The following is a 26,501-nucleotide window of genomic DNA, read 5'->3' on the forward strand; positions in this document are numbered from 1 at the left end:
AGGGGCCCCACAAGGGTGCGTGCTCAGCCTCCTCCTGTACTCCCTGTTCACCCATGACTGCGTGGCCACACATGCCTCCCAACTAAATGATCACGTTTGCAGACAACATAACAGTTGTAGGCCTGATTACCGAAAATGACAGCCTACAGGGAGGAGGTGAGGGCCCTGGCAGAGTGGTGCCAGGAAAATAACCTCTCTCTGATCATGGACTTCAGGAAACAGCAGAGAGAGCACGCCCCTATCCACACTGACGGGACCACAGTGGAGATGGTGAAAAGCTTCAAGTTCCTCTGCATACACATCACCGATGATCTGAAATGGTCCACCCACACAGACGGTGTGGTGAAGAAGGCGCTTAGGAAATTTGGCTTGGCCCCTAAGACTCACAAACTTTTACAGATGCACAATTGAGAGCATCCTGTTGGGCCTGCCTGGTACTGCACTGCCCGCAACCGCAGGGCTCTCCAGAGGCATCACCGGTGGCACACTGCCTGCCCTCCAGGACACCTACAGCACACGATGTCACAGGAAGGCCAAAAAGATTATCAAGGACATCATCCACCCAAGCCACGGCCTGTTCACCCCGCTACCATCCAGAAGGCGAGGTCAGTACAGGTGCATCAAAGCTGGGACCGAGAGACTGAAAAACAGCTTCTATCTCAAGGCCATTAGACTGTTAAATAGCCATCACTAGCCGGCTACCACCTGGTTACTCAACCCTACACCTTAGAGGCTGCTGCCCTATATACATAGTCATGGAATCACTAGTCACATAAATAATGGAACACTAGTCACTTTAATAATGTTTACATACTGCTTTACTCATTTTATATGTATATACGTTGGTTAAGGGCTTGTAAGTAAGCATTTCACGGTAAAGTCTACACTTGTTGTATTCGGCGCATGTGACAAATAAAGTTAGATTTTATTTCATTTGATATACTGTATTCTATTCTACTGTATTTAAGTCAATGCCACTTCGACATTGCCCGTCATAATATTTATATATTTACTCCATTATTTGACTTTAGATTTGTGTGTGTATTTTAATGAATTGTTAGATATTACTGCACTGTTGGAGCTAGGAACACAAGCATTTCGCTACACCCACAATAACATCTGCTAAATATGTGTATGTGACCAATAAAGTTAGATTTGATTTTAATAGAAAATGACTGAAGTAAAATTGAAAGTCACCCAGTAAAATACTATTTGAGTAAAAGTCTAAAAGTATTTGGTTTTAAATATACTTAAGTATCATAAGTCAATTGAATTGCTCAAATATACTTAAGTATCATAAGTAAAAGTATAAATAATTTCAAATTCCTTATATTAAGTAAACCAGACAGCACAATTTTCTTGGTTTGTATTTATTTATGGATAGCCAGGGGCACACTCCAACACAATTTACAAAGGAAGCATGTGTGTTAAATGAGTCTGCCGGAACAGAGGCAGTATGGATAACCCGGGATGTTCTCTTGATAAGTGGGTGAATTTGAATTTTTCTGTAAAAACGTAACGAGTACTTTTGGGTGTCAGGGAAATGTAATGGTGTAAAAAGTAATTTTCTTCAGGAATGTACTGATGTAAAAGTAGGAAAACAAAATACATGGTAAGGTGCAGATACAACAAAAAACTAGTACTTCAAAGTATTCTTTTACAAAGGTACTGGGTTACAACAGGCACAAATACTGTAAGCACAACATACCACTGAACATACAGTAAAGAGAGTGTAGCAGATATAACAAGCTGCTGTCTCCTCTATTGTTTAAAAGAGGGGACTGCTGGAAATAGAGAGATAAGGCACTGATGTCTTCATGCCAACATGGGACGACTTGCTTCTTTGCAAAAAACGTCACGTTGATGATGTACCTATCTGAGCTCACGCGAGGACTGCGATTTCATTGCCAGCAGTGTGCGACAGAGACAGCGAAGATGGCGTCGCAGGAGACCGAAGCTTCTCCGCAAGCCAACGGCGAGGTAAAAATGAATTAAATTGTATGACTGTCTTCCATGTGTGAACGTACCAATATCGGCATATGGCTAACTCGAGTAGTAGGCACTGCAGACATTGTTATTGAAGTGTGATCGTTTCACACGCGAGCTTTTGACGTTGTCAATGCCGGTCGGTTTAAAAACGTCCCCCTGCCTTTCACGGTGCGTTTGTTACAGCATCTTGCAAGTTAGTTATTTTCTGATAAGCCAACAGAACTGTCGACAACCATATTTCTGACCAAAATAATGAGGTCGGTACTTGGGGTAACAGATCACGTCATGACAGTGGGTGATTGGGTTAGCCCGTTTTAACCTAGCTAGTTAGCTACAAGAGTGGCTAGCTAGACTGGCGATGATATTTCGTCAGCCTATGTAGCTAGCCAACGTTCGTTAGCAGAATCATTTGTCAATCATTACCTTTAATCGCACGGCCTTCTTCAATGGACTAAAGTTATTACTTGATACACTAGGCTAGTCTGCTGCCTATCACTTTCAACTGAGTGCTAAACGAATCACAGCGCGACGCTGAGAATGATCGAACATCTGTGTTTTATAGATTTTAGTTCGTTAGCTAATTGGTTATGGATGTTGCATTTTATTAGCTAGCAAGCAGATCCGACCCGCATGCTTACAGGTGCACTGGGGTCAGACAGGATTCATGTGTAGATTAAGACACGGTGGAGCTGGCGCAAGATATGGCTCGGGAAACATACCTCAATCCAAGGGATGATAAATGTGCTGTATTCCGATTTGTCCCATTATCCAAACTGTTACACCGAGAAGTTTGCTGGAAGGGTTAGCTAAAAGAGTTAGGTAACATGCAAAGTAGTTAAAGTTGCTAAAAATGCTTTGGTTGTCTGTGATGAGATTTGAACTTGTAACCTTTGGGTTGCTAGACATTTGCGTTAAATGCCCAAACAACTACCCTACTTTAATTTGTCTGTCTTATGTAACCGTACCAAATGTAAAATGTACTAATTTGGGTGTCCTGGATTTACAATTATTATGTTACGTCTAGCCTGAGACCAGGCTGTTTTTCTGGTAAACTGCCCTTTTCATCCTCAAGCCATAGCAGCCATTTTGGAATTGCAGTGTCAGCCAATCTGCTTCTTTGTTGTTCAACGCGACATGCCATTCCATAATGGCTGCTGTGGCTACTGATAACTGTCATTCAATCTTCTCCTGTAACAGTTGGGATAATGGGACAATTCTGAGTACAAAGCATTTATCAACCCTGAATTGAGGTATGTTTTCCAAGTGAGATGCCGGATAATCTAAACAATTTACACGGTGAGCCTGTCTGACCCTAGTGCATCTGTAAGCAAGCGGGTTGGATATTCTGGTTAGTTATTAGCTAACTAGCTAGCAAGCTAGTCACTACTCATCAGTTAGCAAGCTAATGTTGACTTCAGTCAAACATCAGTGCACATGCATGCCACGGGACTGTCATCCCCTTCTGAGCAGATCGGATCAATTACTCATTTTTGGTTCGTGTGACATTTGCTTTCCACTGTGAGACTACGCATGTAAAAATAAAGAAAGGGGGGGCCTAATGTCTTGCTGTGTCTCAACAAGCCTCCTGATTTGACAGGTGTGTTCGGTTATTAAATCAACTTGAAACGCATCCACTAGAGGCCCTCTTACCACGCTAACCTTCAGAGTGGTGTTCTTTAAGGTCCCCGGGGCTTGTTTGTGCAGATACTCGTGAATGCAGTGGATAATCAACTAGAAGTATCTCCCACTCATAGGAACCAGTTTGGTCCTCTTATCACAGATACTGTAACTCATCTAACCAATGAGGAATGCTACAGGAGCCAAGGCAGCAGCTGTCTTCCGATTCCCTCCATGAAAGATTGACAGATAAGGGCTGTGTTGCCTCTCATAGCAGTAGGCAAAGCCATTGGTTGTTTTCAATGCTTTTACTCTGTGTCCCATTGGCAGAATTTAGTAGTGGGTAAAATGTTAACCCCAGTTGACAATGTGAGTTATAAGGATTACTTCTTACTGGGTAGATAACACAGTTGGATTTTGGATCCTGTGTCATCTTGGGGTGCCCTCCGGAACAAAACGGGGCATCTGCCACAGATAATGGAATCATTCCAGTCAGTTAACATCATAAGGAAACTGCTGCCTTCACGCAAAAACACTCATGCAGCACTGTTTAGCTTCAGCCTCTTAGGCCATGGGGGTCACTGTGTTGACTGAAACCTTTTTGACTGTCAGTGCAGTTTGTTCTTAGAGGCTTGTTGTCCATCCCTTTTGTGTTGGTGACATGGAGGGGAGATGTGATTTTCAGAACGTGGGGCCTGTCTTGTGACTTGGCGTGTGCTTGTCTTTTGTGTCACTGGGCAAAAATGCACCACTGCTTGGGCTTTCTGACTGCCACATTCTTGGCTTGGAATGCTTCCTTCATGCTGCACTCACTCTGGACCATACAACTTAATTAGACAGGTTTTGCTTACATGTCAAATCCTATCAAAGTAGCTACGTCATCATGGGTCCTACTAGTAGGCTTTCAGGGGAACATTAATGCAGTTTAAACCATTGAGACACCTCAGGAAATCACTGTCTTTATAAGTGTTTCACATAATTCATTGGTGGCTCTTGAAATGAGTCGCAGACTGGATAACCCCGAAGTGCTACTTTCTGTCAGCCTTGTTTGTTTTTTTTGTTTTTTTTCTCTTGCTCACTTTAGGTAAAATGTAGCTGATGCTGGAAAATCAATGATCTTTTCTTATAGTGTTCATGGAAACTGGAAGCTTTTGGGCAAAATGTCCTACAGTCGACAAAACAAAATACACCAGACATGGGTGAATTTTGTTGTCTGTAACCACGTTTCCATCCACAGTTTTTATGCAAGCAAAATCACGACAGCTGTGATGGAAACGGGAAGTTTCAGTACAATTTTATAAATGCCGACAGACTAGGGACGTTAACCATTAAACGGTTAGCTGTTGAAAATACATTTGACCTGTCATGATATAGGTGCATTTGCATAATTTAGTGGAATTAAATTGGCGTGTGTATTTCCATTAGTCGTCATGCATCTTATCACACGCGCACAGCATACCGAGGCTAGTTTGAGGAGCGGAATAGCCGATCACCTGTCAAAAAGCCTGTACCGATGAGAAACGTGCTTTTGTCAGCCTAGTCATTGCGCAACAAATAACATGCGATTGCATCTGGAATTGTTAACTTTGAAGGCCACGATTTTAAAAGGAGCTGATTCTGATTTTTTTTAATTCGATCTCAACTCGTAATTAAAGTACGCCTCCCATTCGAGTGCGTAGGCTATAACGTTAGTCAATGGTAAGAAGGCAATCAGCGCGTCACTCACCACTTTGCAATTTGAGTTTGCGGCAGTATATTTGTTTGAAACCTGAACATTTTACATCAAATAATGAGTCATGTCTTACCTTGCTTCATAGAAACGTGGAGGCAATTATTTTAAACTTCCTCATGCCATTAATCAGAATTTCTCTCCTGTTCAAATTAAATTCCCGTGAATTGCGTTTTGGCAAATGTTTAAAAATGACGTTTTATTAGCTGCTTCATTACAGCAGTTGCATGTTAAATAATAGACCATAGAGCCTTTTGACTGTATGAAGCTCTGTGGCAACAGAGCCCCACCTGTTTTGAGCCCCACATTTTTAGGTTAGAAATAGTGTAGCAAAGGGTCTGAAACTTTCCGGGAAACTTTCCATGGGAAGTTAAGCCTGGGAATTTTGCTTAAATTCCTTCAAAACGTTATCTTATAACAGTGAATGTTTTTTTATGGGATACACATAGGCAATTCTAGATTTTGTGGCATATTTTAATTAAACTATCCCCAATTTAATGGAATTGCAACCCTCTGCATGCACAGTGCATTCTTCCATCACATGTGCAGTGCACTCTTCCATCACATGTACAGCTGATTCTCAAGATCTTGCACACTAATGAGATGCTATTGAGCCCACACTACTACACTGTCTGAGCCAAGGACTACATGCTTTCTGGTAAGTTTTGATTACAATACTGGGTGGGTTGAATATTTTATGACATACATGATTTTTTGTTAACTAGTAAATAGTAGCCTACAGCAAAGTCTGTTTAAATCATTTTTAACTTGTTAACAATTTCTGCTTGTTAGTTTTTGCTACCATGTGGGTTTTAGCTTGCTTGAGCCTGCTAACTGAGGAGTGTTAATTCATCTGTTTCCATACATGTTTAATTTTAAAACATTTATCTTTACAAAGGAGTTGTTTAATCTAACTGCCTAACTATTTATCTGTACATGGAATTTTATTTTTTATTTTTTTACAAATGTTTTTCTAATCTTTACAGGAAAATGCCACGGGCACTATCTGATGTGTGGAGACATTTCACTGCATCTAATGTAGAAGGAAAATCTGTGTACATTTGCAAATACCGTGCCAAATCATGTGAAGAATGCAACAAAGATGCAGAATCATCTGGCCAAGTGCATAAAGTTCCCTCCGCGCTCACAACAAGCAACCTCTGACAAAAGTCCCTCTACTTATATTCGAGGTGAAAATTATGAATTGGACACATAATCGATAGCAACAGCTCATGGTCCTCCTGGAATAAGAAGTTTTTTTGACTCAATGGAGGAATGTAGTCAGAGAAATGCTAATGAATGTATTGCTCGAGCTGTGTATGCAACTGGTTCACCTCTGATGCTCACAGGCAATGTGTATTGGAAGAGATTTCTGAATGTTCTTCGCCCAGCATACACCCCTCCAACCAGACATGCTTTACCTACTCATTTGCTGGATGCAGAGTCCAACAGAGTTCAAGTGAAGGTCAAGCAAATCATAGAGAAAGCAGACTGTATTGCAATCATCTCTGATGGGTGGTCAAATGTTTGTGGGCAAGGAATAATTAACTACATCTCCACCCCTCAACTAGTATTCTACAAGAGCACAGACACAAGGGACAACAGACACACCGGTCTCTACGTTGCAGGTGAGCTGAAGGTAGTCATCAATGACCTTGGTCCACAGAAGGTATTTGCACTGCGTACATGTTGAACCCCAAGTATGCTGGCAAGAGCAACCTGTCTGGGGTGGGGATGAACAAGGTCTATGGTGTCATCACTACTGTATCTCGCCACCTTGGCCTGGATGAGGGCAAGGTTCTTGGCAGTCTGGCGAAGTACACTTCCAAGCAAGGGCTTTGGGATGGAGATGCAATATGGCAGTCGTGGCAACATATCTCATCAGCCACCTGGTGGAAGGGACTTTGTGGATCTGAGGCTCTTTCCCCTGTTGCCTCCATCATCCTCCAAATCCCACCAACATCAGCCACCTCGGAGCGCAACTGGTCCTTGTTTGGGAACACACGCCAAAGCACGCAACAGGCTGACCAATACAAGGGTTGAAAAATTGGTGGCCATCCGGGAAAATTTGAGGCTTTTTGAGTCTGACATCCTCAACAAGGTTGGAAAGTGACAGTGAAGATAAGGCCTCAGTCTGATGTTCAAGAGGTGAACATTGAGAAGACATGGAAGCCTGAGAGGAAGACAACCAAAGCTTTAGTTTCTAGACTATCTTTTTACAGATATACAGTTGAAGTCGGAAGTTTACATACACTTAGTTTGGAATCATTAAAACTCGTTTTTCAACCACTCCACAAATGTCTTGTTAACAAACTATAGTTTTGGCAAGTCAGTTAGGACATCTACTTTGTGCATAACACAAGTCATTTTTCCAACAATTGTTTACAGACAGTGAATTATAAGTGAAATGATCTATCACAATTTCAGTAGGTCAAATGTTTGATACACTGAATTCCAGAAAATGATGTCATGGCTTTAAAAGCTTCTTATAGGCTAATTGACATCATTTGAGTCAATTGGAAGTGTACCTGTGGATGTATTTCAAGGCCTACCTTCAAACTCAGTGCATCTTGCACTTGCTAGCTAATTTTGCCTTTTTACCTAGCTTGCTGCTGCTAGCTAATTTGTCCTGTGATATAAACATTGAGTTGTTTTTTTTACCTGAAATGCTAGCAGTCAACAAATCTTGCTTTTCAATGTTAGTCAGAAAATATCTTGTTCAAAGACCCTTTTTTTAAATCAGTGCTGGATTATGGTGATATTGTCTATATGCAGGCCTCAGCAAGTACCTTACACTGCGTCCAGAGTTTATCATGGTGCTTTAAGATTTATTACAAACGCTAGATCACTCACCCATCACTGTGATCTGTATGCTATGGTGCAATGGACCTCTCTCTCCCAAGAGGCTAAAGCACGGGTACACTTTTGTGTCCCATCAACGCTTTGTACATCTCCCTTTGTATCTGTTCTTTACTGACCAGATCAGTCACTCAATATAGTCTTCGTTCACAGTCGCTGCTGTCCTTGTCTGTTCCTAAGGCTAGAACTGAGATGGGGGGGGGGGGGGGGGGGATTTATTCCCATAATGCCCCTTCATCTTGGAACATGCTTTAGGAGATTTTAAAGGTAGGGGAGTTAGTGTCCTTGTCTGTTTTTTTAAGACTGATCGACAACACTGTTTGACAACTGCAGTTGTTTCTAATCTTCAATTTTAACTTGTGACACTGTATTTTGTGTGTTCTGTATTTTTCTGTAATGTTTTATGCACATGCTGCTATTAACCTGTTTTGCCTTCTTGCCAGGTCGTCCTCGCAAAATAGGTTTTTAACCTCAATGGGTTTTACCTGGTTAAATAAAAATTACGAGTCTGCTGACTCCTTGAAGCCAGGCGGTTTCCGGTGTATTTTTGAGACCATGGGTGAAGGAGATTACAGGCTACAAAGGCATTATGACAACCAACCAAATGTTAAGGGTACATCTAGCACAATCCAAAACAAATTTTGGGGTTGTATGTATGAAGTGTACAGAGAAGCTATAGCTAAGGAGGTGTCTGACTCCTTTTGCGTCTGTACAGGCAGACGAGACCACTGACGTCTCCTGTAAATCAAAGATGGTAATAGTGCCTCGCTACATGTTGCCGGACAACAGTGTGTGTGAGAGGTTTTTCGAGTTTGTGGAGGTGAAGGACAAAACTGGTGTTGGCCTCTCCAAAGTCTTAGCGCCACTGAATGTCAAGAAGCTGGTTGCACAAACCTGCGACGGGGCAGCGGTGATGAGTGGTAATGTACGTGGTGTCCAAACGCTACTGAAGGATACTTACCCAAACCAGCAATTTGTGCACTTTCTGTTGGTTACGTAATTTTACTGTTTGGGGGAAAAAATTGTTGACCGGTTAATGAGGGTCAGTTAGTCGGCTGCAAAATGTACCAACGTTTGCATCCTTACGACAGACATTTTGTTCGTTAGACATGGTGAGATCTTTTTGTCTGTAAAATGTTTTATGCAAGAAATGGCAGTGGAAACAACTTTTTTTTTAATGCTCACATATTGATATAATAACCATCATATCGAAGTAAACTTGAGTCACGCGATATGTGGTCCTGCCACTATGACTCGGAACACCATGCAGTTTGGCTAGATAAATAATGAACTTCAGAGGGTGGTGGTGCAAGGTCATGAGCTTGATGCTCCTTTTCAATAAATATCGAGGGTCTTATTCTAGTGACATGATGGCTGCTGTATGACAAATTAAAAATGAACTTGCTCTTTTGTCCATAATCATCTCGTATAGGACATACCCGCACTGTCTGCGAGCTGTTGGCTAGAGCGCACGCGCCAATACCAGGGTGGGCACTTTTGCTATATAACGCAACATTTAAACCATCAGTAGAGTTGAAAATGCGATGGAAACCCATTTTAACTTCTATTTTTTTATACGGCACTTAAGCACGAAAGTTGTGCACTACGTCATCACGTACAACTAGTCAATTTGATGGAAACACGTCTCTGGTGGGAAAAGGCACATATTTTGTTAATGCAGATAATATTAGCATATATCTTTTGCCTAGCTATTGAAATAGCTTTTTTTATTTACATTTTTGCACCCTACATTCCACTTTATCAGTGTTGTCTAGAGAACATGCACCAAGACAAGATTGGGCAAGTTTGCTATTGATAGAAACAGTTTTTGTGACAACCGATGGAATCGCATTGAACTTAAGTTTCCATGAACCGAATAAAAAACTGATGTGGAAAAGGTGTTTTTTTATGTCGTCACGCACAGCTTTTCATCTGTAACAAGCCAGTTTGATGGAAACACTCCTGTGCATATCTTTTTGATGGATATTTCGCCATCTTAGGATTCCCTGATTGATAGGGATGCACGATATAGCGGTGAACATATCGAAATCGGCCGATATTAGCAAAAAATGCCAACATCGCTATTGGCCGATGTCTAGTTCAACGCCGATGTTAAAAACCGATGTCAAAGCTACCGTGCATACCTATATAACGTAGGTACGTGACGTAATAACTCCACGTAAAATTTTGAAACAAATGAACAACGGAACAGAATAGCAAGAAAGTGAAAGAAATATGTTTTGATTGTTTTACTGGTAATGGGGACATACGTAAATGCCAACAACTTTTTTGTGTGTAACCTTTTATTTAACTATGCAAGTCAGTTAAGAACAAATTCTTATTTACAATGATGGCCCGGACGAAGCTGGGCCAATTGTGTACCGCCCTACGGCCGGATGTGATACTGCCTGGATTAGAACCAGGGACTTTAGTGACGCCTCTTTCACTGAGATGCAGTGCCTATTTAACTGTACTAGAATGCTTAAAAGGCCGCACAAATTTTAAATACTGGTTATTTGTATCTTTTTGTTTTTGGCAAGGACAATATTGGATATCGGTATCGGCCAAAAATGTCATATCGGTGCATCACTCCTGATTTTGATGATGTGTGTGTGTGTGTGTGTGTAGGTGAGCAGCAATGGCGCGGTTGCAGTCGTGGATGGCCAGGCCGTACAGACTGCTGCTGTGGACCCTGCACAGCAACCGCCGGCTCCACCAGCCAACGCATGGTCGGTCATAAAGGGAGTCCTCTTCAGGTGGGTCAGAGATGTGCACACGGAAAGTATTCAGACCCTTTTACTTTTTCCATATTTTGTTACGCTACAGCCTTATTCTAAAATTGATTAAATCGTTTTTTTCGCTCATCAATCTACGCACTACCCCGTACTGAGAAATCAAAAACTGAAATATCACATTTACACAAGTATTCAGACCCCTTTACTTAGTAGTTTGAAGCACCTTTGGCAGCAATTACAGCCATGAGTCTTCTTGGGTATGATGCTACAAGCTTGGTGTAACTGTATTTGGGGAGTTTCTCCCATTCTTCTCTGCAGATCCTCTCAAGCACTGTCAGGTTGGATGGGGAGCGTCGCTGCACAGCTATTTTCAGGTCACTCCAGAGACGTTTGATTGGGTTCAAGTCCGGTTTCTTGCTGGGCCACTCAAGGACATTCAGAGACTTGTCCCCCCCTAGCCACTCCTGCGTTGTCTGTGTGGTTGGAAAGTGAACCTTTGCTCCAGTCTGAGGTCCTGAGCAGGTTTTCATCAAGGAACTCTCTGTACTTTTCTCCGTTCATCTTTCCCTCGATTCTGACTGCTCTCCCAGTCCCTGCCGCTGAAAAACATTCTACTGCATGTTGCTGCCACCAACATGCTTCACCGTAGGGATGGTGCAAGGTTTCCTCCAGATGTCACGATTGGCATTAAGGCCAAAGAGTTCAATCTTGGTTTCATCAGAAATCAAGGCACACGATGGAGCACGCGGAACCCAAACCGCGTGCGCCATCGTGCATAAATGTATTTTATCCCCCCACACCAAACGCGATCACGACACGCAGGTTAAAATATCAAAACAAACTCTGAACCAATTACATTAATTTGGGAACAGGTTGAAAAGCATTAAACATTTATGGCAATTTAGCCAGCTAGCTTGCACTTGCTAGCTAATTTGTCCTATTTAGCTAGTTTGCTGTTGCTAGCTAATTTGTCCTGGGATATAAACATTGAGTTGTTATTTTACCTGAAATGCACAAGGTCCTCTACTCCGACAATTAATCCACACACAAAACGGTCAACCGAATCGTTTCTAGTCATCTCCTCCCAGGTTTTTTCTTCTCTGGACTTTATATTGCGATTGGCAACTTTCATAAAGTAGGTGCATTACCGCCACCGACCATGTTCGTCTTTCAGTCACCCACGTGGGTATAACCAATGAAGAGATGGGAGAGGCAGGAGTTGCAGCACGATCTGCGTAACAAATAGAACTGACTTCTATTTTAGCCCTTGGCAACGCAGATGCTCGTTGGCGCGCGCGCAATAATTGATTAATATAGATTTCAAAATGTATTTTGCAACACGTGCGCATGCAACGCGAGCGGTCTAGTCAGGGTATAAGTCTAAATATTGCTGTTACATTGCACATAATTATGTCATAATTATGTACAATTCCAGCAAATTAATTATGGTCTTTGTTTGGAAGAAATGGTCTTCACACAGTTCGCAACGAGCCAGGCGGCCCAAACTGCTGCATATACCCTGACTGCTTGCACAGAACGCAAGTGAAGTGACACAAATTCCCGAGTTAATATTGACTGCTAACATGCATTTCTTAACTAAAGTATGCAGGTTTAAAAAAATATATACTTGTGTATTGATTTTAAGACAGGGATGGATGTTTATGGTTCAGTACATTGGTGCAAAGCCAGGGCCTTTTTTTTTCTCGCGAATGCGCTTGTTAAATCATCACCAGTTTGGCGAAGTAGGCTGTGATTCAATGATAAATTAACAGACACCGTATTGATTATTTGCAACGCAGGACAAGTTAGTTAACCTAGTAATATCATCAACCATGTGTAGTTAACTAGTGATTATGTTAAGATTTGTTTTTTTTATAAGATAAGTTTAATGCTAGTTAGCAACTTACCTTGGCTCCTTGCTGCACTCCACTAACAGGTGGACAGCCTGCCACGCAGTCTACTCGTGGTGTGCAATGTAATCGGCCATAATCAGCGCCCAAAAATGCAGATTATCGATTGTTATGAAAGCTTGAAATCCACCCTAATTAATCGGCCATGTCGACCTCTAGTACGCACTACCCTCTGCAGTGTCTTACGGTTGGATTCTGAGCAGTTCCCTGTGATGCAACTGGTCAGGATGCACTCGATGGTGCAGCTGTGGAACTTTTTAAGGATCTGGGGACCCATGCCAAATCTCCTGTCTCTAAGACAGTCATAAAGAAGGCATTGTCGTGCCCTCTTCATGACTGTCTTAGTGTGTTTGGACCATGATAGTTTGTTGGTGACGTGGACACCAAGGAACTGTAATCAATCCTCCAACACTGACGCTAAAGATATAAAAAAAACACTTGTCTTTATCTCAACCTTTTGTTTGTCACACATACTTTACGGTAGATGCTAAGTGGGATCGTTGGGACCCTTACCTTAACCGTTTTAAATTTCAACTTTAATGGGGTGATGTCATTTGGGTGGTCCCAAATCATAGAAATGTAATTCTATTTCTATGGTTCCAAGCATCCCACTTAGAAAAAAAACCTTTTACACATTTGACTAAAAGTTTAATTGGTTTCAATTGGACTAACTTGACTTTCTTCTTCTCTTTCCTCGTCCTCCACAGGATCTTTGTCATCTGGGCCATCAGTAGCTGGTTCCGCAGAGGGTCTTCTACACCAGACCCCAGTACCCCGGCTGGGGCACCGCATTTACCCAGCCGAAACCTTTTCCCCAAGGAAAGCCTCATGGTACGCCGGCCTTTTCACACCGTTCTGCATAAGCGATTAACCCCAGGTCATGTGATTGTATTGACTTCCTGGTTGACCTTTGGTCTGTGTCTGCCGCTCAGTTCTCTGGGTGAGTTGTGTGCACAACTTGTCTCTGTTGATGAGCTTGATCCTGGCTAGCTTATTAACTCAGTAATTAGTTCACACTGCTGGACAAAGAAGCTGTGCCACAGCAAAAGAGAACGAGTCAATAGAAGAATATGGAAATGGATAACATGAAGAATAAATGATAACCTGTTTTCTTTTTGCCCTCAGGACCTGTATGTGTACATCTCACAGGACGAGGTGTTCTCTGACTTCAACGACACACAGTCCCTGTTCTGGTTCCATAGAGACCTGGTCTACGGAGACTGGAACACTGGAGAAGATGGGGACGGCTGCTATGAGCACTCAATAGATCTGGACATCCCAGAGGTGAGGGGGGACTGGGTAGGAGAGTGAGCAGGAGGGAGAAGTGAAGGTAGGATGTCCATTTTCTAATCTCTCTCTCTTTCGCTGATCCTATGTGCTACAGAAGGTGCAAATGAATGGTTCCCTCTACATCCACGTGTATTTCACGAAGACTGGATTCCACCCAGACCCCAAACGCAAGGGCCAGTATCGTCGGCTAGAGACAGTCCATGCCACGCGTAGTAAGTAACTGACCCCCCCCACCCCCACACTCTGGTGCATGCATGACCTTGTCAAAGTAGTATGTCAGTGGTTTGACTCACGTTTTACTCTTTGACTCTTTCAGTGCTGAACAAGTTCAAACGCAGGAAGTTCGTGAAGACTAAGAACCTGCTGACGGGGGAGACCGAGACCGACCCGGAGATGATCAAGGTCAGCTGTGTTTACCATGATGCATAGATCCTATTTTATTTTCGGTCAGTAAACCCAGTCCGCACAGTATTGATTGACTGCCGTTACTCTTTTCTCCCATCCCCCCCCCCCAGCGAGCGGAGAGCCACGGCCCAGTGGAGATCATCTCCCACTGGCACCCCAACCTCACCATCAACATGGTGGACGACCATACAGCCTGGGTCAAGGGCTCGGTCCCACCTCCACTGGACCAACGTAAGCTCTACCCACCTATTCTCGTGCGTCTCAGTGGGTCATACCAGAGCATGTACTAGGAGGGTTGAGCTCTACTGCTTCTTTACAAATATCTAACTAAAGTTGAAATACCTTTTACTTACTGCTCTATTCTGTCTGTCTCATTTTCTCAACCCGTTCTTTTTACCCTCCCCAACCCTACAGATGTGAAGTTTGACGCGGTGAGCGGCGACTACTATCCTATCGTCTACTTCAACGACTACTGGAACCTGCAGAAAGACTACTACCCCATCAATGAGAGCCTGCAGTCGCTGCCTCTGCGCCTGTCCTACTGCCCGCTGTCCCTGTGGCGCTGGCAGCTCTACGCTGCCCAGAATGCCCGCTCACCATGGAACTTCCTGCCAGAGGACACCTATGAGCAGTCTGACGAGGACCAGGACTCTGTCAAGGTCAGGGGTTAGAGGTCATAGGCCAGGGGAGGGTGTAAATAGAGAAGGAGATATAGATTTTTGTTTTGCTTTTGCTCCTCCAATATAGCACATCTTAGAATCAAACTGGTCCCCGAGTCTGGACTCCATGTTGTTTCCCTGGTAACCGTTGTTAAGGAACTGTGTTGTCTCTGTAGGTGGCCCTGCTGGAAACCAACCCCTACCTCCTGGGCGTGACCATTGTGGTCTCAATCGTTCACAGCATCTTCGAGTTCCTGGCATTCAAGAATGGTGAGCTCACTGTGCTTCTTTTTCCCACAGCTTAACTGCCTATTACATGTATTTTGTGTGGTGGGATGTTCTTTCTATTCTGGTGTGTGTGTGTGTGTGTGTCAGACATCCAGTTCTGGAACAGCAGGCAGTCCATGGAGGGTCTCTCTGTGCGCTCCATCATCTTCGGGGTGTTCCAGTCCCTGGTGGTGCTGCTCTACATCCTGGACAATGAGACCAACTTTGTGGTGCAGGTCAGTGGGTTTTTCATTTATATAAATAAAGACCAGACCCTTTGTAATGTCATTAATCATGGCAGGCTCTGTACGCATGTCATTCATGACCATTGTACTAGAGCAGAGTGGTCCCTTTTCTAATCCCCATCTCGTGTCCCATTAACATCCAGGTCAGCGTGTTCATCGGCCTGCTCATCGACTTCTGGAAGATCACCAAGGTCATGGATGTCAAGGTGAGATGGAGAACAGGTATTTCTCTTGTTTTTGGTTGCACAAATGAATCCCTGTTTGTTAGCTAATCTGGATGTCGGTTTCCCCTTAGTTGGACAGAGAAAACAAATTGTTCGGGATCCTCCCACGCTTATCAATAAAAGACAAGTCAACGTACGTGCAGTCCTCCACCAAAGTCTTCGACGACGTAAGGAAACGCGTCAACACCACACAATACAATAGCTTTTATTGCCCGCTAGAATGGAAAATCTTCTACTGATGTTTTTTTGTCCTGTCCTCTTCCCTCTGCGTAGATGGCTTTCAAGTACCTTTCTTGGCTGCTGTACCCTCTGTTCGGGTGCTATGCCGTCTACAGTGTGTTGTACCAAGAGCACAAAGGCTGGTACTCATTCGTACTGGGCATGCTCTATGGCTTCTTGTTAACCTTTGGTGAGTCACTGGTGGTCATTGTTCAGGAATGTGATTATACATTTTTTTTAAAGCCTGATTTTCAAGGAATTCCTATTTTTCTGGTCTTTGAAAATCATCCTTTCCTCGTTTTTCTATGCTGTGATGATCAAATCGCTAAATATCAGTTGCACAGTCCAGGACAAGTGAGAGTCTATGCCGTCTTAATCCTCATTTACATAGTCTGATCCCTATTGACAGTCTGTCCAAGCAGACAGTCTTGCCTTATTGACCCATAAGTCTATAGTTATTGATAGTCTGTCCTTGTTAACACATTCTCTGCTAAATGTGTCTCTATTAATTGACATCCTAAGTGATATTCTACCCTAAGTGACACTGTCGGAGGAGGACTAAGTGCGATGCTCATTGTTTCTTTGATCTGATGCGTCGTCGTGTCTACTTTGTGATTTGGCTCAGGTTTCATCACGATGACGCCACAGCTGTTCATCAACTATAAGATGAAGTCTGTGGCCCACCTCCCATGGAGGATGCTCACCTACAAGGCACTGAACACCTTCATCGACGACCTGTTCGCCTTTGTCATCAAGATGCCCATGATGTACAGGATAGGATGTCTCAGAGACGGTGCGTTATCACTCACTGCCCTCCAACACACACATTTCATAGACTTAAGTACAGCCCATTCCGGGTCTTAACAATGACTATCCCATTGTTAATAAATAAAATAAAAACTAGTTCCCTTAGTGGTTTAACGGTACACGTATTCGTACCGAACCGTTTGTTTCTGGCTACATCGTGGACCTGAATGAATGCATCCCAAAAATATATGAAAGTAATAAGACTAGGCCTACAGGCTATGTCTACGCTGCATTGTATGCCTTTTTGAGTACATCTGAGCTGAAAAATAACATGTTCAGGCTGTTCCGTTAACGACTACAGCGGTTCCTCATTTGAAATCATACTACAGTATAGTGAACGGTATGTTGTGATATGTCGGTGAGTCGCAGCGCTTGCAGTTAATACTCATTTAAAACACCAGAGGGCATATTTGAGCACATCTACTCTATCTAGTATTTTTACCCTTCTTTTTAGTAACGAAAACACAAAGATGTTGATGAACAAATACCGTATACTACTTTCTATTGGATATTAAGTATATACTGTACATCATGACCTAAAGGTTGTTTTGATTATGTGGATTATAATTGTCATTTGTAGGGGGTTGAAGCATTTTCGTCAGGGCAAATCACGTCTGTGATATTGAGTTAGATATTTCAAACTTTAGTCTTGTCAGGTGAACTGTTGTATCTTTTGGTTTGATCATTTCGTTTAAGCGTTTCAGTTATAAAAAATAAGTAACAAAAGGGAGCCTTGAATAATTAAACAATAAATTAACTGCAACAAGTTGGCTAAAGCAATTGCAATCACGAATGAAAGCGTCTCTTTTTAATCCTGGCTGTGCTATTATTGTATTTGTTGTGTTCCAAATCGTCCTAATTTAAAAAAAAAAAAATATATGAATTCCCTTCTCCCAGCTGCCAATTGCCAGATATCTCAATTCTTATTAGCCAATGCCCATCACGTGATCGGGTCCTTATCGCAGCTTCGAAGTAGGCTGCAAGTGACGACAAACTGATGCAATGGCGCACGTCCTTATCGAATTCCGAGGCGCATATTAAAGATGTCAGAAGAACAGTCCACATTTTACTTTTTGTCGTCCAACAAGATGAGTAGGCCTAACGAACGGCAAAAGCACTAGCCTACGTCAATCTACAGTAGAAAAGTTGACCTATTCCATTGGTCAGCGTGTCCTTCTGTGCGACAAAGAAATATTTCAAATATAGTCTGGGACAGTTGATAGATCCCAAATGAACACAACCACTACATTAAAAAAAAAAACTTTTTAAAAAGCAATGAGGCTGATGCAACAGATCACAACGTTTTGCTTAAAATGTTGATGGGCTATTAGGCTGTTTCTTTACATTGTAAGCGCAGCAATGCACACACTACAGTAGGCTATAAGCGCTAATGTTCCAAAATGCAATTAGCGGGGAAGACACCCTTCCTGAAAGTGCACCGCAAATGTGAGCGGTTTCATATGACAGAGATGAAAATATCCTAAAGAAATGTTGGAAGTAGGGAAAGACCCAAAGACGCATCCACAAGCATGGGTTGTTAATATGACTAGGATTGTGTCTTTGGCTGCTGGACAACGAAAGACAGTTGAGATAAATATAGACTGGTTTCAATTGCATATGAGGAAGTGTTTATAGAAGAATCCCATTAATGTTCCTATGGTCGGAACATTGCAAAAAATACTGTTGTCTGTAGTTCTAAATGTATTTATGGGTTGATCATCTATGGAAAGAAGTTAGAGGGTGCTCAACCAACGTGAGTCGAGGTGCAACCAACAAACAATTTTATTTTTTTTCTTTGCTTATTTGAGCTTTTATTGCCATATGGACTTTGTCTTTAACCAAAAAGGGGTATCTTCTGTATACCACCCCTACGTTGTCACAACTGATTGGCTCAAATGCATTAAGAAGGAAAGAAATTCCCCAAATTAACGTTTAACAAGGCACACCTGTTAATTGAAGTGTTTCCCATATGTCATCAAGGCAAATGGTGGCTACTTTGAAGAATCTCAAATATAAAATATATTTGGATTTGTTTAACACTTTTTTTGGTTACTACATGACTCCATGAAGTTATTTGGATTTTTTTTACAAATTATCTTTGAAAGACAGGGTCCTGAAAAAGGGACGTTTCTTTTTGTTGCTGAGTTTATATATCCAACATATTCAACATGCATTATATAGTGATGGTTGTATATCAATTACACCTACTATAGTTGAAAAAAGCTTGCCCGGTTTTCCAATAGTTACTGGTTCCACTTCTGTATTTCATCACAAGGTGGAGACATTGACCATAGTACCCCAAACCCTGAGTACCGACCTGTATGGTCTACCACATGTCTCATTAGCAGCACGAGCTGACGATTTCTCCTTAATTACCTTCCCCATGCCCTAACATGAACTTGTCCCTTCACTTTGTGATTATTCTGAAGGAGGCCATTGAAGGCCGAAACGTCAATCTTTTAAACCTGTTTAGTGAAACTAAAGTTTTAGTGGTGAGCGAGCGTTGCGCCTCTTCCATTCCAATGGGTTCATCATATAGAAATTATAAAAAATACTATTTTAACAACTCCAAAGCAATTGCCTGTCTATGGCTCAGGAACCACTTCCTCTTTCTATAATCAAGATACCTGCCGGTAACTCTTGTTGAATTCTGGGTTAAACTTGGAACATTGCTATCCTAGAAACTGTTTTTTACATCAGAAGTTGATAGTTATCTGTTGGAGCCAGATGGCTTTGGAATGTGCTGGGTGGACGGGAGGAAGTCACAGGATTGCTGTCGGGGATACGGATGGACATCTGTGGATTAGGCAAATGAGGGGTTGAGGTCAGGTCAGATCCCCTGAAGGGAGAAATGATGGTTTATTACCCTATTACTTCCTCTTCCTGTCGAACCATAATAGATGTAAGGATTGGAGAGGAGGAGTGCCTAACTTGGAGTATATATACTTGTGGTGGTAGAAACATGTGTCTAATGCAGCTGTATTGATCCTCTGGGAAGAATAAACTTGGTTAAGCTTTCAGAGTGTCAGTTTTATTACTCTGAGAATTAGAACACTTAACTGTTAGGTCAGCTTATGGGGTCTCCTGTAGGCCGTCATTGTAAATAAGAATTAGTTCTAAATAAGAATGAGTTAAATAAGGGTTACATTTTTTATTTTTTAAATCTGTCAACGACTAGTTGGAACTCTTAAGACTGGAGAGACTTCATGCATAGCAAGTTACGATATTAAGACTAAACAGGACGTGCTCTTAGGCCTATAGCTCAGTGGTGGTTATACAGAGCTACTACTATAAGAAGCCATAGAATGACATATTATAATGAGGATCATAATTGTAATAACAATAAGGAGATGAAGAAAAAGGAGGGTAGAGAAGCGAGAGCTGCTTGCATATTATGTGTGACAAACAGATGGTGTTGGATTATAATACTTTTTCTGCCTGTTTGGAACCGTGTAAACAACACAAGTAATACCAGAGAATCTGTTCTAACAAACATTTGTAAAGCCTTTTATTAAAGCGTAGCAAAGATTTTAAAAACAGACGGCTTGCTTTACCCAACATTTATCCAACATTTTGCAGTTGTGATACTTGGTACTCACGGAGTCAGTAGACTATTAAATAAACTCTCAAACAGGCAACAGAAGCAGGATCTGTCTCATTCCTGTAGACATACTTTTGGTCATGTGTATGTGGAAACATGCTCGTTGAACATCTCATTCCAAAATCATGGGCGTTTTAGTATGGACTTGGTCCCCCCTTTGCTTCTATAACAGCCTCTACACTTCTGGGAAGGCTTTACACTAGATGTTGGAACATTGCTGCGGGCACATGCTGGGCGATTTAAGACTAGCTTGCAGTCAGCTTTCCAATTCATCCCAAAGGTGTTCATTGGGGTTGAGGTCAGGGCTCTGTGCAGGCCAGTCAAGTTCTTCCACACCTATCTCGACAAACCATTTCTGTATGCAACTCACTTTGTGCACGGGGGGCATTGTCATGCAGAAACAGTAAAGTGCCTTCCCCAAACTGTTGCCACAAAGTTGGAAGCACATAATCGTCTTGAATGTCATTGTATTCTGTAGCATTAAGATTTCCCTTCACTGGAACTAAGGGGCCTAGCCTGAACCATGAAAAACAGCCACATCCTCCACCAAACTTTAAAGTTGGCGCTAAGCATTGGTTCAGGCAGCGTTCTCCTAGCACCCGCCAAACCCAGATTCGTCTGTCATCACTCCAGAGAACGCGTTTCCAGAGTCCAATGGCGGCGAGCTTTACACCATTCCAGCCAACACTTGGTATTGCGCATGGTGATCTTAATCTTGTGTGCGGTTGCTCAACCATGGAACCCCATTTCATGAAGCTCCCAACAAACAGTTCTTGTGCTGACGTTGCTTCCAGAGGCAGTTTGGAACTCGGTAGTGAGTGTTGCAACCGAGGACATAATTTTTACGCGCTACAGCACTCGGCGGTCCCATTCTGTGAGCTTGTGTGGCCTACCCCTTTGAGGCTGAACCATTGTTGCTCCTAGATGTTTCCATTTCACAATAACAGCGCTTACAGTTGACCGGGGCAGCTCTAGCAGGGCAGAAATTTGACAAACTGACTTGTTGGAAAGGTGGCATCCTATGACAGTGCCACGTTGAAAGTCACTGAGCTCTTCAGTAAGGCCATTCTACTGCCAATTTGTCTACGTAAATTGCATGGCTGTGTGCTCAATTTTATACACCTGTCAGCAACAGTTGATCAGGCTGTTGATTTTGACCTGTGGAATGTTGTCCCCCCCTCACGATAACTCTGTGCATTGAAATTGCCCGCGATATAATGTTATTGTTCATGGTCCGTAGCTTATGCCTACCCATACCACAACCCTACCGCCACCATGGGGCACTCTCTTCACAACGTTGACATCAGCAAACCGCTCGCCCACACAACGTCTGCGGTTGTGAGGCCCGTTGGACGTACTGCCAAATTCTCTAAAACGACGTCTTATGGTAGAGAAATGAACATTTAAATTACTTCGCAACAGCTCTGGTGGACATTCCTGCAATCAACATGCCAATTGCACGCTCCCTTGACTTGAGACATCTGTGGCAATGTGTTGTGACAAAAGTTAACATTTTAGTGGCCTTTTATTGTCCCCAGCACAAGCTACGCCTGTGTAATGATCATGCTGTTTAATCAGCTTCTTGATATGCCACACCTGTGAGGTGCATGGATTATCTTGGCAAAGGAGAAATGTTCACTAACAGGGATGCAAACAAATTTGAACAATTTAGAGAGAAAAGCTTTTTGTGCGTATGAAACATTTCTGGTATCTTTCATTGCAGCTCATGAAACATGGGACCAACACTTCACATGTTGCGTTTTATATTTTTGTTCAGTGTAATTAAGTTGATGTTTCCTCAATTCTGCACAAAGCAACATATAGGGAAAGGCGACAATTCAATGGTCACTGAAGATTGTTTCAGAACCATGGACAGCTCTATTTTTCAGCAAAGGGCCGAGTGACTCACTTATTTGTAGCTTTTGTTCAAAACAAGTTATACTATAAAGCAGGGTTAAAGACATTCTTTCTGATTGTCTTTAGCATGTTTATTGCCGCAGATATGCGCCCATTCTTGGTTGTTGAGAATATGGGGATTCAGCACCTCATGACAGTGCTTGAGCCACTAAGAAACTGGCCCTCTCGCACCCATTTCAGCACACGGGTAGGACCCGCTCTATCTAAGCAAGCTAAAGCCGACGTTGTCAATGAATTGGCCAATGCACCATGTGTTGAGCTTACTACATATCAGTGATGGGCAACTCCAGTCCTCGGGGTCTAGAGTGGTGTCACACTTTTCCCCATCCTTATCAAACACAGCTGATTTAAACTAATTGCGTTCTAAACTGAAGATTATGATTAGTTGATTGTTGGAGTCAGGTGTGTTAACTGGGGCAAAAGTGACACACCAATCAGGCCCCAGAGGACTGGAGTTGCCCATCCCTGCTACAGATGGATCTCCACGCCTACAGAGGGCTAATTAAAGGATAAAAATATATATATTGTTAAAGTACATTTCCTGCAATTCTACACATTTTGGCATAGGGTGGAGGCAAATGTTTGCAGTTTTAAATATGATCACTTGTGATCAATGTGCCCCACCCCGGTCGGTATTTCGAAACATGCTTACTACAAGTTTAGATAGTCTTGCGGCCAGCTAACTAAACAATCAAATATTTATTTGCTGACAACGGCTAATTGAGTGAGTGACTGATGCACAACCACATGTTTTAATTGCAGCTTGTGTTTTCTATTATTCTAACTCTCAACAGTAAGTTGAGACCCAGGCTGAGTTGGTCAGCCGGCTACAAAATGTTCTGCGGGTTCATCCCTGGTGTAGATGAAAGGGACAGGTTAAGGATTCTCAAGCCTTGAGACAATTGACACATGGGGTGTCAACTGAATATTAGGAAGGTGTCCGTAATGTACAATGTCTGAGCCATGTTTACATATTGATTTCACACGCATATTGCACTCTATTTTAGTGTTGTTGTTGAGTTATTGTTTTCATTTAAGAAAATGCAAAGTGTTGGTACTCCTGATTTGTGCTCTAATCAGCCATTATATGACTCATGATCATACATGGAATCAGGAATAGCAACACTTTGTATTTTCTTAAATGGCCAAAAATGTTGCTACAGTAACTTTTGGCATTTTAATTTTCCCGCTGTACCGAAACCGAACTGTGACCCCAAAACCACAATACGTACTGAACCATGTGTTTTAGTGAACATTACACCCCTGGTTCCCTGTAATAACTCTTATGTTTCCCTCCCACAGACGTAGTATTCTTTGTCTACCTGTACCAGCGCTGGATCTACAGGGTGGATCCCAACCGGATGAACGAATTTGGCACCAGCGGAGCGGAACCCACTGGAGTGGACCCTAACAAGGACAGCACAGCACAGGGGGAGGTCACAGCCACAGGGGAGGTCGCCGCCATAACAGAGAAAGCAGAGGAGGAGAAGAAGAACGATTAACATGACCAGCCTATCCGCCTTTCTCGCCCTCGCTCCTGGGGCGAAGCGGACCTGTGGAAACCAGGCAGAGTGAAATGTCACTTGCCAGGGAAAAGGAGTCATTGTATTCTGTCATGGACACCGCTACATTTTGCTGTTTAACTCTCTTCTTTGTGTGGGCGATCTGCAGCAAATCGTAATTAATGTAGACTCACCTTTTTTTCTTTCTTTTTTTTGCAGTTCAAGTGAAGTGAAACGTGATGTACTGTAATCTTTATCTTTTTCAATGGGTAACAGTAATGTTTTGGAAGCAAGGTTGTGAATGTGGGAGGCCCAGTTGAGGGTGGAAGGTCGCAGTACATATCTCCGTATTTTCAGATCTGCGACATTTTTGGATTTCTTGTGATTATTTTTTTATTTAAATTTTTCATTCCATGTGTGAACGCAGTGTGTCATGGTGGGGTAACTGGAAATTGGTGAGTAGTGCTGGAGGAAACTGGAAGTGTCCAGAGCCAAGGGCGAGGTGAAGGGAACCAAGATGGACGACCTGTCCAACACTACCCCCGAAAGACAGACTACCCTCCATTTTTAAACAAATGGTCGATGTTCCAAACTTGAACAAAAAAAACAGCCTTGTAGGTATTAATATAAATATTAATATTATTAATGACTTGATTTCTGTTTTCAGTCATTAGAATTTATTTAGTATGTTCTGAAACTACAGAATCTCAGCTTGTAATGTTAATACTCATGTCAAAATGTCTAGCAATAGCTGATTTACAAGTGTTTTTGCCTGGACTTCTGATTTTTGAATTGTTTTACTACATTCACACGCCAAGCAGGACCACCTTGACATACAGTCTACAAAACATTAAGAACACCTAAGACATTAACAACCCGCCCTCAGAACAGCCTCATAGCGCCGGGGCATGGACGCTACAAGGTGTCAAAAGCGTACAACAGGGATGCTGGCCAATGCTGACTCCTATGCTTCCCACAGTTGTCTGGATGTCCTTTGGGTGGTGGACTATTCTCGATACACACGGGAAACTGTTGAGTGTGAGATGGTGTAAAGCAGTGTTTCCCAAACTAGGTCCTGGGGACCCCAACGGCTGTACTTTTTTAGTTTTTCCCCCTAGCACTTCACATTCAAATAATCAACTAATCAAGTTTAGATTATTTTAATCCGCTGTGTAGCGCTAGGGCAAAAACCAAAACATGCACCCTTTTGGGTCCCCAGGACTGAGTTTGGGAAACGCTGGCATAAAGGCATCTCGCAGTAAAGTCACACACCTACACAAATAATTACTTTTTTCCACTATTTATTTTTCCCATAGGGGATTTTTTAGAAACACTTAATAAGGGCTGTTTAGGCTTAACAGGGCGCGATGAGTTATTAACCGTGTAAATCTCTCTCGGGCAAGGTGATTTATCAATATATTCGGCTCGATTTATTCTCAGCTTTTAAAAATGCTAATTAGCATCAAAGTAGACGACATGCGAGACTACAAATCCTTGCAAGCTCCTCATCTTTAGCTGACGCCTTTGCTAACAGGTATTGTGTACATTTCCAACTTACCCAAGACAGTTCTCAGAATTGTGAATTTAAGGACATTTTGTCAATTTATTCCTTACTAAATTTAGTTAACAGGTGGTTAATCCAGAAATTCTTACCTTTTCCTCGTTTTGGCAGTCTCATCCAGAGCATCATGGGCATGGTTATCAAAACATGACGACAGGGTAAGACTTCACAAAACACATCCCTTATTTTAAGTGTTTCTAGAATCGGTTTTATGGGTATTATTGCTCATACTGTGGTACTCTAAGAAAATATTTTCATTAAACTAGCACAATTTAAAGGGGCAAATTGTAGTTCAAGCAAATGTCCAGGCAACTACTGAAGGTACACCCTGCTACTGTCTTTGGTAAACAGCTGAGGGATGGATGTAACCACTGAAATAAACCCATAAAACAAATTATGTTCTCTAAGAATCAATGGGTGTATGTACAGTTGAAGTCAGAAGTTTACATACACCTTAGCCAAATAAATTTAATCTCAGTTTTCACAATTCCTAACATTTACTCCTAGTTAAACATTCCCAGTCTTAGGTCAGTTAGGATCACCACTTTATTTTAAGAATGTGAAATGTCAATAACAGTACAGAATGATTTATTTCAGCTTTTATTTCTTTCATCACATTCCCAGTGGGTCAGAAGTTTACATACACTCAATTAATATTTGGTAGCATTTCCTTTAAATTGTTTAACTTGGGTCAAACGTTTCGGGTAGCCTTCCACAAACTTCCCACAATAAGATGGGTGAATTTTGTCCCATTCCTCCAAAGCTGGTGTAACTGAATCAGGTTTGTAGGCCTCCTTGCTCGCACACGCTTTTTCAGTTCTACCCACACATTTTCTATAGGATTGAGGTCAGGGCTTTGTGATGGCCACTCCAATACCTTGACTTTGTTGTTATTAAGCCATTTTGCCACAACTTTGGAAGTATGCTTGGGGTCATTGTCCATTTGGAAGACCCATTTGCGACCA

General features: G+C 42.3%; 1 protein-coding gene across 1 annotated transcript; it reads left to right on the top strand.

Moving 5' to 3' along the window:
* Positions 1-1,915: 1,915 nt before the first annotated feature.
* Positions 1,916-24,742, top strand: clptm1 (CLPTM1 regulator of GABA type A receptor forward trafficking). Its single transcript, XM_038973516.1, has 15 exons — positions 1,916-1,980; positions 10,823-10,950; positions 13,547-13,670; positions 13,965-14,123; positions 14,224-14,341; positions 14,446-14,531; positions 14,645-14,765; positions 14,949-15,193; positions 15,370-15,463; positions 15,569-15,696; positions 15,849-15,911; positions 16,001-16,096; positions 16,203-16,338; positions 16,774-16,941; positions 23,776-24,742. The coding sequence occupies exons 1-15, from the start codon at positions 1,936-1,938 to the stop codon at positions 23,973-23,975; spliced, it is 1,911 nt and encodes a 636-aa protein (XP_038829444.1). The 5' UTR covers positions 1,916-1,935; the 3' UTR covers positions 23,976-24,742.
* Positions 24,743-26,501: the final 1,759 nt, after the last annotated feature.

Source organism: Salvelinus namaycush, chromosome 34 (genome assembly GCF_016432855.1).
Source record: "Salvelinus namaycush isolate Seneca chromosome 34, SaNama_1.0, whole genome shotgun sequence".
Taxonomy (NCBI): domain Eukaryota; kingdom Metazoa; phylum Chordata; class Actinopteri; order Salmoniformes; family Salmonidae; genus Salvelinus; species Salvelinus namaycush.